The sequence below is a fragment of the Eptatretus burgeri genome, chromosome 16 (genome assembly GCF_056783735.1).
Source record: "Eptatretus burgeri isolate ZD-2024b chromosome 16, Ebu_testis_v1, whole genome shotgun sequence".
NCBI classification, from domain to species: Eukaryota; Metazoa; Chordata; class Myxini; order Myxiniformes; family Myxinidae; genus Eptatretus; species Eptatretus burgeri.
The window spans coordinates 22,299,886-22,315,843 of record NC_140976.1 but is presented as its reverse complement, the minus strand read 5'-3'; the positions used below and the strand labels follow the sequence as shown (position 1 = coordinate 22,315,843).

Here is a 15,958-nt window from a genome sequence, read left to right as displayed (position 1 = left end):
GAGTCGGATCTGTTGTGGATGAGAATGGTGGTGGTGTGAGTGAAGAGGGACATAAGAGTCTTGAAAGGTGTGTGTGTGGACGAGAGTTTCAGTCAATTAAAGGGTTGAGGATTCATCAGAGCCAGACGGGCTGCGTGCATAAGGTGTGTGAGAAGGAGGTAAACAACGCAGTGCCTTAAAACGGGGCACGTAAGGCAATCGGGAGAAACAGCCAGATAGCAATCCACAGTGTTGTCGGTCCTGGGGTTGTACTTCAGTAGGGAAAGGAAGTGAGGAGGAGAGTGAAATGGTCAGGTATTGGAGTTGAAGGATGGAGTGCTGTGTGGGGTGCTTCAGACTTTGAAAAGAAGGGTGGAAGATAGATTGAAGAAGATGAATGGGATTATGTTTGAGTATGCGTAACACATTTGGAAGGGAGCAGTGTGTCACGTTTGGAGTGGAGGAGTGTGTCAAGAGAGGTGAGGAGGAGGCACGGGAGAGCAGGAGACAGATGGAGATCCAAGAGCTGAGAACAGATTTGAGGAGCTTGAACAGATGTAAGAAGACAGTGGAAGGAGAGAGGAATGGACTTAAGGTGTTGATGAAAGTGAGAGTGAGGTTGGTTTGCATGTGTTTTTGCTGTTGAGTGGTGCATGTTGTGTGGTTGGTTAGTTGCTCCAGTGCACATTTTCAGTACTTGTATATTTTTAAATTGGTGTGTGTGTGTGTGTGTGTGTGTGTGTGTGTGTGTGTATGTACAGGGGGCTGCAAAAGTAGGTATACAGTAAGGATTATACCAGTATTACCAGTATTATAATAGTGGTGCTAGGATTCATTTAATACGAGAATTCATTCATTAATACGAGATTAATATGTTTATTATTGGTATTGTTACGAATTAGCGCCCGCCGGCGTGCGAACAGCCGCTTTAGCCAATGATGGCCGTCTCGCCCACCGAACGGACAATTCAGTCGCGACTTTCCGGAGCAACGCCGGAAATCAGTCAAGGGTGTGCTCCAAGTGCACACCACGGCCTAGTCAACACTCTACCCGCGCGCGACAGGGTCAATCGCCGAATTATCGATATACCCAAGTATTCGCGCGGGCAGACCACCGAGAGACCGTACCTCAGCGAGGTCTGCTTGGACATGAACCGCTTAAGCGGTTCGTTCTGTTCTGGGATAACCGAGCGGTGTATTATCGCAAGACCTCGCTGGACCCAATTCTTTTATCGGCTATTAAAAAGCCCACTATTATTCCGAAGGCAAGATAGCAGTTCAATGGGGAAAGAGGACACAACGAACGGGTTAACATTTAAACACGCACATTTATTCACACACGTATGCAGTCAGGTATGCAAAACCCTAAAATGCACGTATACAGGAAAGCAATGGAATTGGCGGGAAGGGACGAGGCGCGAGCAAGACAAAGCACTACAACCGTCTATTCTTTATTATTCACAAGCATGAAAACAGTTCTACTTGCGGACATGGCGCCACAACATTCACACAAATAAACAAGGAAAGACCCCCTCAAAGACAAGGGAGTCAGACTGGGCCCGTAGGTCTTTATAACGTGGAGCTTGGCGGACCGAAGGAGTTCCACGAGACCGTTGCAGGTTACCTCCACCCTCGTGGTGCCTCGATGGAGCGACCCGCGACGCTACTTCCACACGGCAGCAAGCGTAACTGCGGTTGAGCCCAGGCCTTGCCAAGCGGCCGGGTGATTCGGGCCTCAGCCGGCGATGCGTTGAGAGGAACGAACGGGTCTTGATGCTCTTTCAAAGTTGATGCTCTTTCAAAGTTGATGCTCTTTGTAAGAACCCGTCCGTTCCTCAGCGATGCTCGGACTGTCCCGAAGCCCGATCACCTCAGACCGTTTGGCGCTGGCTGGCGAGCTCTCTCCCCACGAACGCGCAGGTCTGCGTGGCACAGCAGGCTCAGCCACGCTCTCCGTCTCGTGTGTCCTCCGCTCTCCTGGACTTCGCCCCCTCCTGTGTTCTCCCGACTCCAGACTTCACCGACTGACTCCACCGACCGACTCTAGACCTCGAACTGGCGCTCTGCGTGCCATTTTATAGGGTTTGTGAGACGAGATCTGACCTCCGCTCTCTGACCTCTGACCTCCACAGGCCCCGCCCATTTTTCTCCTGTGATCCGAATTCCGAGGCGAAGCTTCCACAGAGCAGACGTGCGCGAAATTACCCAAACTTGCGTGGAGAGCGGACGTGCGTGAAATTACTGTCGCTGGCGCCAACTAAGAAACCCCCGCGTCTGTTTGCAGCGACGCTGTTCGCTGGGAACTCGCCGTGGCTGGCGCAAAGATGGCGACTTCGGGGATGAAGGTGAGGCGATGTTATTCGGGTGGGGGAGATGCGGTTTAGGAGATGGTGGGGAGATGTCGTCGTTATGAAGGCGGTGTGGAGAGGGTGGTTGACGTGGTTGGTGGTTGGTGGGTAGCGTGGTGGAGAAGGTGGTTGGTGGGTGGCGTTGTGGTTGGTCCAAAATAACGATAGTAAAGAAAAACGGCTAACTCAAAGATCACAGCCCGGGTGACATGAATAATTCCCATTAAACAACGGTGGGGAAATCTAACTGAACACGGACTTTTTGGCATAACTGAACTAGGGACCTATATGGTGTTCTGCGAATTTCCACAGCCGTAACAGTATGTTATTATTGATATTCTTGTATAATCAATAAAATACGTTTTGTGCGCACGTTTTGTTTTTCATTACTGTATACCTACTTTTGCAGCCATATATATATATATATATATATATATATATATATATATATATATATATATATATATATATATATATATATATATATATATATATATTTCTTCTTCTTCTTCTTCTTCTTTTGGCTGCTCCTGTTAGGGGTCGCCACAGCGGATCATCCGTATGATCCGCATAGTGATTTGGCTTAGTTTTTATGCCGGATGCCCTTCCTGACGCAACCCTGGTCGCCTCTTACGACACAGGGATATGATACACCATTTTAACTGGGGCATACACCGGGCCCAGTACACTGGTACTGGTACTCACTTCGCCGACCTCAGAAGGATGACAGGCAGAGTCAACCTCCTGGTGTGTATTAATCCAAGCTGCCAACGAGGCTTGAACTCAGGACCTTTTGGATCCCAAGCCGCTACCCTAACCACTATGCCAACACCAGGACTATATATATATATATATATATATATATATATATATATATATATATATATATATATATATATATATATATATATATATATATATATATATATATATATATATATATATATATATATATATATTTATATACATATATACATATATACATATATACATACATACATACATACATACATACATACATACATACATGCACATATACATACATACATACTTACATACATACACATATACACATCTGTATTTGTTCATGTACACATATGTGTTGTTGCAGTCACGGGGGAACCACGAGAGAGGGTCTGTTCCTGGTTCCACTCCGGACTCATCAGGAATCGGAGGCCATCACACACGGATAACTTTGTGTCGCGACGGGTTGCTAATCAACCACGAATGCCAATAACTTTTCCATGTGACCCAGGGTCCTCCATCTGACAACCATTTACTTAGGAACACGTGACCTCCTTATCGGGGAATCGCGCCGTCGATGCGTACTTGCGTTACTTAAGTTATTACCGTATCAGGTACAGCTGAGCAGAGCTGCTATGTACGCACCAGCTATTTAACCAATTTTGGGGAATCACGTCCTGGCTAAGCTAGGGTACGGGCCATGCTAGACCAATGGAGGAAAAGACAAAAACGAGCTGGGTTCATTTCTAATGGGCATATTTATTTAAATAAGCGAGGAAAGTTATGAGGCATAGTTTGGGATTTATCACAAATGTACAGCAGGGAAAGCAAGGAATTTTGGGGTACCACAAATACATGCAATATTTGCATTAAAAGAAGAAGACACTGTGCAGAATTATCCCGAATATTCTTTCTTGTAGAGTCTTAACTTATGCTACGACAGGCGCCATCTGAGGTGCAGGTCAGTATGGTTCGCTCTTGAGTTCACTCTTGGGTTTGTTCTAAGAAGTGCATTTGGTCGGGGCTTACCTGAGTTGATTGCTCTTTTGTATCTACAGTAGACGAGAGATAGATGGTAGAGAAAGATGCATAAGAGAAAAGACCCTATTGTAGTAGTGTGAGAATCTGTATGTGTAAGTGTCGCTGCGGGATGCGGTCCAAATGAGCGTCAATAGAACGAGAGTACTCTCGGCTCGCAACCGTAGCTCGTGATCCCACGTTTCGTCACGCTGACTCTCGGCGCCCCTCGCTCAGCGCCAATGCTTTGCCTCCTGTGCGGTCTGTCTCCCCGGCGAGGTCTGGTGAATTCTGCTCCTGGCTCGTTACATCATCTTCTGCTCCTTGGCGAATTCTCTCTGAAGGCAATTCTCTGAAATTAGCCGCGTTCACTCTTTTTATGAGCCCCGGACGAGGGGAGGAGCCAAAAGTCAGATCAAATAAGGCTCTTTATGAAATAAAGCTTCCCCATTGGTCCATAGTGGTTGTAGCCACGCCCCATCAGGCCCCAAAACCAAAATATGGTTCAGTCGCTCGCCAACAGTGCCACGCGTAAGAGCTCCGACTTTTATGTAGGGCTGTGGTTTTTGGAGGCGCTCTTTGGCCCTGAACTTGCGCTAGCCTCCATTCAAACGTGGGATTTTAGGGAAATCCCTGTGCTACTCATAGGTCTTCAACAAGCTCCATTTTCACGTTCACGCTTCGAGTTATGCCCTGAAAATAACCCGACCGTTGTCGCCTCAGCGTCCCTCGAGGCTGCGGTGAGTGTTTGCTGAATATGTGACAGTTGCGGCGGTTGTCGTGAAGTCTGAGTATGTTGTGGCATTGTGGAAAAGAGGTGGAAATTCCTTGTAATGATATCGTCAATAACAGTCACGTTTGTAATTAATATGTAAGTGTGGGTTGTTAGGGGTATTTTTGGTAGTCGTATGAAGTGGTTGTGGTGAGTATGGTGAGCAGAATGAAGGTCTGAACTGAGACAGTAGTTTAGAATTGGCACGCAGTTTTGAATGAAAAATGGCGTGCAAATGTAAATGAGGAGCACATCCTATGTATGTGTGTATGTATATATATATATATATATATATATATATATATATATATATATATATGCACACATGCAGTCTTAGACTTGCATAAAGATTCCGTACCTGCGACCTTTACGTTAGCTGAATTTCATTCTGACGAAAAGAAAAAGATTAGATAATTGATGTAACATTTACATGTGCAGTACTAACATGCTCGGGAAAACCGGAAGGCCGAAAGGCAGAATAACTAGGCCGAAGGATGGGCCAACTCTCCGGAAATCGATGTCGAACCTCCGAAAGAGAAGGGCGGAGAAAGCTTGAGATTTAAAGCTTTGCAGCATCAGAGGGCTGCGGACCCTGTTCAGGGCTCAATCAACTAAATTTCTAGCAGAGTCGTCGCCCCACAAGCGATCTTGTTCCATGTATGCAACACGTTCTTCTGGCGCATACCTTAATTTGGGCGGTGCACATATATATATATATATATATATATATATATATATATATATATATATATATATATATATATATATATATATATATATATATATATATATATATATATATATATATATATATATATATATGACCGTTTTTACAGCCATTTTTCCCTGCTGTGCAGGGGTTTGGCTTTTTTTTTTTCTTGAGGCAATGTTTTATGGCCGGATGCCCTTCCTGACGCCAACCCTGGTCGCCTCTTACGACACACAGGGATATGGTACACCTATTCTAACCGGGGTATACACCGGGACCAGTACACTGGTACTCATTTCGCCGACCTCGGAAGGATGACAGGCTGAGTCAACCCCCTGGTGTTAATTCAGCAGCCAACGTGGCTTGAACTCAGGACCCTGTGATCCCAAGCCGCCACCCTAACCACGAAGCCAACACCAGGCATATATATATATATATATATATATACATATATATATATATATATATATATATATATATATATATATATAATATATAATATATAATATATACTGTATATACATACAGGGTGTCCCCCAAAAAATGCACTTTTCATCTGCAAAGAGGATGGTCATAACATATATATTTTAAAAGATATATGGCTGGATAGAAAGCTGAAAGGTTGAAGTTTATTGTACCAATGTCAAAATTTAAATTTGGGTATAGAATTGTCGTTTTCTTTTCGACCACATGTTCGACGTAGGCTCCACGTTGTCCGATCACTAGACAGGTCTCTGCCAGGCAAAAACTGCCCTTTTTTCCAGTCAAGGTTTCCTCTACTGATTTATGTACTTTGGAATATACTCTTTCAAATAAGCTTCTGGGCCACCCTGAATTTTTCCGCAAATCCAATATGGCAGCCAAAATCCAATATGGCTGCCCCAGATATTTCAATGCACAGCAAACTTTTTTCTGGTGGATTTTACACCCCATTAATGTATTACCAACAGATAGAAACATGATGAGAAACGACACAAATATCATATTGGAATTGTTCTATGACGTCTCCTTGACATTGAAATGACGTCATCGTCGACCGATCGATATCAGAAATTCAATGTACTGCAAACCTTTTTCTGGTGCATTTTACACCCCATAAATGTATTACCAACAGATAGAAACATGTCACTAAACTACCAGAATAACCCTTTATTTCTATTCTGTGACATCTCCTTGACGTCGAAATGACGTCATAGCAATGCGATAGCCCCCATAATTTCATATTTTATCAAACTTTTTATTTTGAATGAATTAAAATCGGATAGAAATGTGGTATTCTCATCACTGGTCCATAAATTTTCAATGACAGCAAAATGACGTCATATTAGGTACAGTGACCTCTCCTCGCTGTGCCATACCAGATTTCAATGTTAGAGAAGCTATTTGGGATTAGTCCAACAAAATACACGAATTGAAATGTATTTCTATCCCCTCTCAATGATCCCAGATGCTTAGTTATTGTTTTAAAAAAGTCGCAGTTCTAAAAGCACAGAAGCTTTTCAATTCTCAGTCATTAAGGTCTATATCACTGTCTTCACTCTCGAAGTCAGAATCAAGTCCGCAGTTATATGAAGAACATTCTTCCATGTCATCATCAGTTTCAGAACTTTCTCCATCTCCTTCGTATTCCTCGTCACTTCCTGATTCTTCAGCTGTTTCCTTGGCACCATCTCCTATCAATGAATGAGCAAAATTTTATCCAGGATTCAGAAATAGGAAATCATACAAAAAGTAACATTTTGATTAAATGGACACTTCTGAATTACTTACCATACATTTTAATCCTGTCGGTAATGCCAGTAAAATTTTCCGAGTTGCTTGTAGTCTTCCTCTTTCTTTGTGGAGGTGGCTTTCCTCCTTCTGTGAGGACATCGGCATCTCTGGCACTCTCAATGTAACCCTCTGCAAAATTAAATTTGGATAATATAGAGGATGCACAAACCCACAACATTGAAATGACATTAAATCATCACTTTCGGGGTATTCTGAGATTTTACCTGGCTTTTTTTCTTTTTCCACAATAGACCTCTCTGTCTTCTGATTGTCTGCTAGTAGTCCTGTCTAACTTCTTCCGTCGAAGCTGGCTTCTCTCTTCTGTTGTTGAATCATCTTCATCGGCATCATAGTCAGTGAGACCTGCAAGAAGAACATCGACTATTTACTTCAAATAAATTTAACCATGGTTGGACTAATTATGAGCAACTTATATTGGGATGAACTGCATTGTTTAGAGATCCAAAGAAGTTAAGTAATATCTTGAATTCGTCTTTTCCTGCTCTTTGTCTTTGCCAGTGTTGGAGGTAGTTGTGGACAGGTGAACCATAATGGTTTAATACCATCCTCAGTAGTTTCCCATCCTCTGTCAGTGATGGAAGGATATTCAATATTTTGCCTTAGACACTGGTTCCATAGCCATGCCTGCAGGTCACTTCGTTTGAGATGCTGTTAGAGTCTATTGTTTCCCATCAGAGTTATCAAAAGTTATATGCACACTTTGCCCTGCGGTAAAACCTGGAGGAAGCATCCTCTTATGCTCCATCGAGATTAACTTTGCCCATATGTTATTGATATCACGAACATCCGTGTACGATACTCCAATGCCACATCGGTTTAGGAGTCGAGTGGCTTCCTTGCTGCCTGTTATCCTGTGAATGGTTAAACTCATAGCAACTCCTATTGGAGAACGCTCACCATTGACCAATTTCTCCCAACTTTTAGCTGTGGCCGAAATTTTTCTCGGCTTCAACCCTAGAGGCAGTGGCATATCCAAATGTGTTTGTTGGCCTCCTGGGATTGATTGACCAAGCAATGTCATTGTAAATACAGTGGAGTGGTCTGTGACTATCAAGTAGAGTAAACAGTTCGTCTGGTTCTATCGGCCATTTTACAGCCTCCCTCTGTGAAAGTTTTCGACGAATTAGCCTAGCAAATGCCTTGGTCAGATCAGATTCACGAAGTCCATTTCCTTGTAATGTAGCCGCAGAGTACGAAAGTGGATTGACTGCACTAGAGTGGACGACCAGCCGGTTTTCCAGCAAGTGAAAGTCAATGGCATCTCCAAATCTCTGTCAGGCATTTTTTCAAAGTATAGGTTTTTGAAATCTGAGGGTCCCTCACGTCATATTCTTCACTCATCTCCTTTATATCATCAATTAACTCTGTCAGAAAATAGGCATTCAGATCCTTGATGACCATGCGTTGGAACAGTTTGAAAAAGCCATCCATGACCTCTGAAACTAATCCATCCTCCTCTGCTGGAAGCTTCCGCTCATAAGTGTAAGCAAACTTCTCATAGCAAGTCTTATGATAATACACATCCGCTGCAAAAACGTCATAGGACGCACCACTAAGAATTACATCAATTCTTTTTGCGGCAGCATGCAACTTGTCAGTTTCATCATGTATTTTCACATCCCTAGCTTGCAGGATTTTTGATACTGCATTTTTCTCAGAACATCGGCCTAGACCACCACTATTGAAGGGTTTGCTGTCATCTGCTGTTTGCACATTGCAGATAAAACAGATTTTCTTCGTTGGAAGGGACCCTCTACGTGTCCTGTACGGGGGACTAGCAACATCTTCATTGTACTCATGCGAACCAGTTGTCCCTGAACTCGACGGCAGTAGTTTTTTGGACTGGGCTTCCTTTCGGGTGATTCTGTTTCGAAATGTGATTCTGCAGCTCTCATGAACATAGACATCCTGGCCTGCGCTAGAAAGACGCTGTGCAGCAGACAGGAATTCAACATAGGGTGCCTGAGTACATAAACTCTGGTCAATTTTTACCCATCTTTCTGCCAGTGCTTGAATAGACTGCAATCCATCCTGAGTTAACTTTGAAGATGGCTCACCTTCGTCGATACGTTCATTACACAGACAACACAAATGCAATTCATCACTCTCTAAACACAAAATTGGTGTAGATGCCATTGTGCAACAGTTTACACCTGTTCAAAAGCTGACATTGTCTTTATCTGTAGTCAAATGTGGATTTGCTGAATCTTCTCAGGAATCCTGGAACCTTTACTGCCTGTCCTGATGTTAAGGATTCTAAAATAAAAGGGAAGCTGAGGAAATATGACCATGGAGAGAGGGAAATACATAAATCACTTGAAACCTTTTTATACAGGAGAAAATAGTAAATCCAAAGTGACTTAGACTGGTGATTTGATATTATTGGTTATAGAATAAAAAGTTTGATAAAATTTGAAATTATGGGGGCTATCGCATTGCTATGACATCATTTCGACGTCAAGGAGACGTCACAGAATAGAAATAAAGGGTTATTCTGGTAGTTTAGTGACATGTTTCTATCTGTTGGTAATAAATGTATTGGGTGTAAAATGCACCAGAAAAAGTTTGCAGTACATTGAATTTCTGAGATCGATCGGTCGACTATGACGTCATTTCAACGTCAAGGAGACATCATAGAACAATTCCAATATGATATTTGTGTAGTTTGTCATCATGTTTGTATCTGTTGGTAATATATTTATGGGATGTAAAATGCACCAGAAAAAAGTTTGCTGTGCATTGAAATATCTGGGGCAGCCATATTGGATTTTGGCTGCCATATTGGATTTGCGGCAAAATTCAGGGTGGCCCAGAAGCTTATTTGAAAGAGTATATTCCAAAGTACATAAATCAGCAGAGAAAACCTTGACTGGAAAAAAGGGCAGTTTTGCCTGGCAGAGACCTGTCTACACTGCCTGCAAACGTGTTGTTATGTTCTCCATCACTTTGGGAAACGTTTCCTGGTGAATGTTCTGGATTTCTCAGTGGATATTTTCCGTCAGCTGATCAAGAGTATGAGGCCTAGGGTTTCCATAGATCCTGTCCTTGAGATAAACCCCACAAGAAGAAGTCTGGAAGAGTAAGGGAAGGGGAATACGGTGGCCACTCAACATCTTCGTAGAGGGAGATAAAGCGGCCCTCAAAATGTTGGTTGAGAAAACGCCTTGTTTCCCTGGCTGTATGGGGCGGTGCCCCATCCTGTTGGAACCACTGGGTTCTCATCTGGATCAGGTTGTTTCTCCTATGGGCCTGAGTACGTAGCTCAGGCAGATAGAATACCTGAATCATTTTACGATAGTTACTCTGGTTTACCGTGCAAGTGCGTCCCTGGTCATCTTCAAAGAAGTATGGACCAATTATCCCATACCAATCAACCGCCACCCACATGGTGACTTTGAGAACAGATCGAGGCACCAGTTCAGTTGATGCATTACCAGGATTTTCAGTTCCCCAGTACCGAAAGTTTTGCTTGTTTACCTCCCGGACAAGTGAGCATGGCATTCGTCCGTCATGTGAAGTTTTTTGAGGAAGTCTGCATCTTCCTCAAACCTTCCTGAGAACCAATTTGCAAAGTCTTGTCGTTTGCGTTTCTGTTGATCAGTAAGCACCGTTTCCGTTTGAATTTTGTATGGAAAGGCATGAATGTCTTGGTGGAGGATCCTCTGAACGGTGCTCTTATGAATGTTTGTATTGCAAGAAAGTCGTCGAATCGATTTTTTTGGACTCTGAACGACCGCTTTTCTCACCATTTCCACATTTTCTTCACTACGACCTGTCCTCTTCCGACCACTCTGACCCTTGTGAAGGTCACAGATGGTTCCCACATTGGTAAACTTTGTGATGGTGCACTTTATTGTCCGAAAGTTTGGTGAATGGAACAAGTGGATACCGAAATATCTCGAGTAAAGATGTTGCACCTGTATGACACTTTTCGTCTGGTGCCAAAGTTCAACAATTTTCGTCCGTTGTTGTACGGTCAGTCTTGGGAGTTTTCTGGCACTTGCTTGGTGTCAAAATAAACTTCATGGTCTCTGCAACAAGAAATGAAGCATTAGTGACAAAATTACTGCTTTTTTAGGTTCAAAGAAAGCATTTTAAAAGTTGTATTTTTTGGGGGGACACTATATATATATATATATATATATATATATATATATATATATATATATATATATATATATATATATATATATATATATATATATATATATATATATTGTTACGTCTGAGGGGGGGGTATGCATTCAAAGGGTAATTAGGATGTTTAATTAGGTATGCCATGCTGTTCGAGTTGCACCAGGATCTCGATGTAATAAGGAGCAATTCAGTGGTGATAAGTTGTCTAGTAAATGTCCATTTCTTCAAGGGTGAAAGGATAATTGTCACGTAATTAGATAGGGAGACGGGTTAGGGAAAGTGTGTCTGCGTAATCCCTTTTAGTATTCCCTGGAGGCTTGCCGTGACGTAACAGGACAGTGCTGCGGATGGCTCCGCCCCGTGATCACGATTGGCGGAAGGCGACGGCGGAGGGCCAATAAAAACGGCTCGATTGGAAGTGACGAGGACTCGAGGATAAAAAGGTTCTGTTCGGGGAAAGAGGTGGAAGAAGAAGATTGATAAAGAGAAACCGTTTGGTCGAGGCTGTTGGGCTGGGAGCGTGCTCTATTATTGGGCTGGTACGTTCCTCGATTTGTCGTGTCTCGTGGCCTTGCTGTGCCTCGTGCCTCACCTCGGTTGGCTCTGGGGTTCTGCTGGCTCGCAGTACGGGGCCGAACGGCGGGCGGACCTGCCTCCCTCTCCTGCTCGCATCTTGGCGCCAGAACTGGCTCCCTGGCGGCTGTGAGCGGACTTGGGCCGACACCAGGAGGTCGACAGCACCACGGTTTCTCCTATCCCTGACGAGCGCAACGCCAGCTCGTCCGGCGCCAATCCAGGGACTGTTGCGTCTACACCATGGGCCAGTTACGTTGTGTGTGTGTGTGTGTGTGTGTGTGTGTGTGTGTGTGTGTGTGTGTGTGTGTGTGTGTGTGTGTGTGTGTGTGTGTGTGTGTGTGTGTGTACCTGGCGCCTTCGAGGGTTTGAGATTTGTATATCCATTGGAATTGTTTGTGTTTTCCCCACGCCCGAACCCACACCACCATCCCGTCGAATCGCCCCGGATCCCTCCTCTTGCCGAGTCTTATTATTATTTCTGGTTAGAGAAATAAACATTATTAACTCAGTGAAAAGCGACTCGTGCCACCTTCCTCGTCCCGTTTGCTGTGGACCGATTAAAACCGCCATCTTTGGGTTATAAAAAATAAACCGCCTCCATCGTTTCGGCTCATTCTACGTTGGCGGGACTGTTCAAGTCCCGTGGACGTCACATTGGTGTCAGGAGTGGGATGTTCGAACCCCTCTAAATTATATTTGGTATCGGGAGAATATACCAGGATTGAAATCTCGCCACGAATTGGAATATAAAATTACTGCAGAAAAGCGCGGGAGCACGGGAAAATTTTGGCGGGAGTTTTCAAATTAAATTTAATTGGCGGCAAACGGGATTTCTGCACCATGGCGGATGTGCAGATGTTTGAGGAGGAAGGCCACGTGTCTGGCAGCGAGTCGGGGGAAGAAGGAAGAGACGGGGATAGGATCGGAACCTCCCCCATTCCGAGCGTGGACCGTGCTTCATCTACCGTAAAGGGGCTGGCAGCGCCGAAAACCGGCGCGATGTCGATCCAGACAATGTTGGAACGTTTAATAGCAGACATGACGGCACAAATGGCAAATCAATTCGTGACACAGAGGGCAGAAATGACAGATCAATTAGGGGTAATGGGGGAACAGTTGGGTGCACGGATCGATTTAATGAGGGATGAATTGGGGGAAAAGATGGAGAAAATGAAAACTGAGATGCAGGAGTGTGTGGACGTTCAATTGGGGGGAATACAAAGTAAATTCGAGGATAGATTGGAGGAAACAAAGGTAGAAATTACATTGGAGGGGGAAAATATACGGAAAAAAATTGGTAGATAAAATTGATGCAGTGAACATTTGGGTTGATAAAGTGGATGAAGGCCTGGAACGTCATCGTGCCTGTGTGGATGCTCGTATGCAGCTGCAAGTAGAAGAGTGGCGAGAGCTGAGGAAGCAAGGGATGAATTTGGCAGAGGAGGTAAAAGGATTGGAGGCTCGTTTGGATGAACAAGATAAAATTATGAGCCAAGATGAAGACTTGGATAAAGGCCTGGTAGAGCTGTCTTTTGGAAGTAGAGTGTCCGGGTTGGTTGAGGAGCAGCTACATACTCGCGACGGAGCCTTGGAGGAGGTTGTGCGGGCCCAGAAGATCCAGCGGGAAGAGGTGCATCGGTCCATTCAACGTTTGGAACAGGAGGCAAAATTGACCCATGAGACCCTCACCACAAAACATCTTTGGCCACAGTGGGCTCCGAAATTGGATACGCAGCCACAAGGGTGTTTGATCCCTGGGCTGGATTCGGACATGGGAGAAACTGGGAAGCGGGCCACCGGAAAAGTGATCCCCCTGGTAAATTTTGACGAGTCAGGGAGCGTTGAAGCTTTTCTGACGCAATTTGAGTGCATTTCCCGACTAAACGGGTGGAATGAGCGGGAACGTACAGGGAATTTGGTGGCAACGTTGCGGGGACCAGCCACAGACGTGTTAAACGTGATCGCGGAGGGGATGTTGACCAGCTCCCACATTTGCGAGGCGTTGAGCCGTCGGTTTTGGTTCGCAGCAAGCTGTGATCTGGTGCGGGCCCAGCTCCAGCACCGCAGATTAAAGCCGGGTGAGACAGTGCAGGAGCTGGCACAGGACATTTACCAATCAGTCAGGATCGCGTATCGGGACCTAACAGTGGAGGCATGGGACAGACTGGCACTAGAGAAATTTTTAGCTGCTCTTCCGGACCCTGAGGTCCGAGCACTAGTAGAGTTACAGGATCCACCCAGCGTTCACCGAGCGGCTGAGTGCGCAGCCAGGCTGGCCTCGTGGAGGCAGCCGGGTCGGGTGCCCGAGAGGCCATCGGTGACGATCTGACAGGCGGAGATTCGGGATCAGGGAGGGGGGCTGGGAGAAATTGGCATTACCCAAATGCTTCAGGAGATGAATCCTCCTGCTGAACCGCCAGGTCTATCCGAGGTGCCCTTACCTAGGTCGAGTCCGGAGATCACTGTCGGGGGTCGGGGAGACTAGATTGGGCTGAGCATATAGGGCCATGCTCGGCTGGTGAGATTGTGGCGAAGTGCCCTCCTTCGGAAAAAAAAATGAATTGTGGGAAAATTGGCATGTGTTTGTAAGTTCTGCTGGGTTTTAGAGTGACAATAGGGACAGTGGGTAATTGGTAACAAAGCGGGCACGAGTGGCTGTCCAATGGCTTGTGCGTGGATCGGGTGAGAAGTGCTGTGTGAGTTGTTTCACGTGAAGAAGTGAAATGTATGGTGCACACATTGATTTTTATTGGACATGGTGTGGTAACAGGGAAGGTCATGGTCGGTGAAGTGTTAGAAATGCAGGTGTCACATGTAAGGCCGATGGGGTAGGGGGAGTCATGTGGGTTTTGTGGGTGGGGATGATGTGCTTGTCCGCAGGGATTGCTGAAGCTCACGGTGAGCGGGAATTGCGACCCCCTTCAAGGAGATTCACCCCTGGTGGCTAATGGTGACAGTGTCTGGAGGCAACTGGGAGAGGGTCTGGTTGGGCGACCAAGGCGGGTAGGACCTTGGCGACCAAGGAAGGCCAGAGGAGCCAGTGAGACCCCTTCCAGTGTGTTGTACGGGGTTAGAGCTGATGGCTACCAGGGGGGTGGGAATCAAAGGGAGCGGGGCGGAGAAACGTCCGGGTTGGACGAAAGCTTACCTGTGGGCATGGTTGCACCTGAGATGCCCCCATCATCTTGTGGTAACCCACCCCACGGCCATGACGAGATTCAGCCTGCATCATTAAAATGGGGACCATGACCTAGAAATGTGATGATGACCATGGTGTGAGTGTTGTGAAGATGTGTGAGTCCCACTCGATCCCGCACAACTTGACATGGGCATGATGTCCGTATAATTTTGGGGCAAGCAAATTTGAAAATTGGCTCCCCAGGTAACGCTGGGTCTATTAGCATCCACTGGGGGACGCGGTCAAGTGTAAATATCCCGTGAATAGTGTCGTTAAGGCTTAGAGTAGGAATGTAAAGTATAAGTTTTGTGTTTTTGTGGAACCTTTTGTTTCCCCTCCCCAGATCACTGGAAGAGTGTTGGACAAGAGCGATGATCCAGAGGATGGAGTGCAACTTCGCTCAGTGCTCTCATGTGATAAAAGAAAAAAAAGAAAAAAATGAATGATTGTTTAGGCGAGGATAAGGCCATAAGGGGGTAGTACATTAAGCAGGATAGGTGAGTTAGCTGTGGCTCGCTGCCCATTGCCCCTCATACTTTATTTCATAAGGTTAAATAGGTGTGAGTCAGCAAGTGTTCAGGCTGGTACGGTAGCGCCTGTGATATACCTTGCAGGAGCTGCGGTACCAGAGGAGGGGGCAGTGTTACGTCTGAGGGGGGGGGGTATGCATTCAAAGGGTAATTAGGATGTTTAATTAGGTATGCC

At 45.2% G+C, this 15,958-nt stretch overlaps 1 protein-coding gene, 1 long non-coding RNA gene and 1 pseudogene across 7 annotated transcripts in view; 1 reads left to right on the top strand and 2 right to left on the bottom strand.

Annotated features, from left to right (window-relative positions):
• Positions 1–15,958, top strand: part of FBXO30 (F-box protein 30) — a 73,799-nt gene that overhangs the window by 38,287 nt on the left and 19,554 nt on the right. Inside the window, exon 6 of one of the 6 annotated variants that reach the window (XM_085859071.1) lies at positions 2,263–2,323. The exons of the other annotated variants lie outside the window; for them this stretch is intronic. Within the exon in view, the coding sequence (XP_085715197.1) occupies positions 2,263–2,323 (61 nt within the window). The remainder of the gene's footprint in view (positions 1–2,262; positions 2,324–15,958) is intronic. 6 annotated transcript variants of the gene reach the window in all.
• Positions 6,772–11,495, bottom strand: LOC147010700 (uncharacterized). Its single transcript, XR_015052260.1, has 4 exons — positions 11,280–11,495; positions 7,566–7,704; positions 7,339–7,470; positions 6,772–7,241 (listed from the first exon to the last, which is right to left on the bottom strand). It is a non-coding gene; the product is annotated as an uncharacterized LOC147010700 (long non-coding RNA).
• LOC147010701 (uncharacterized) lies at positions 7,994–9,659 on the bottom strand (annotated as a pseudogene).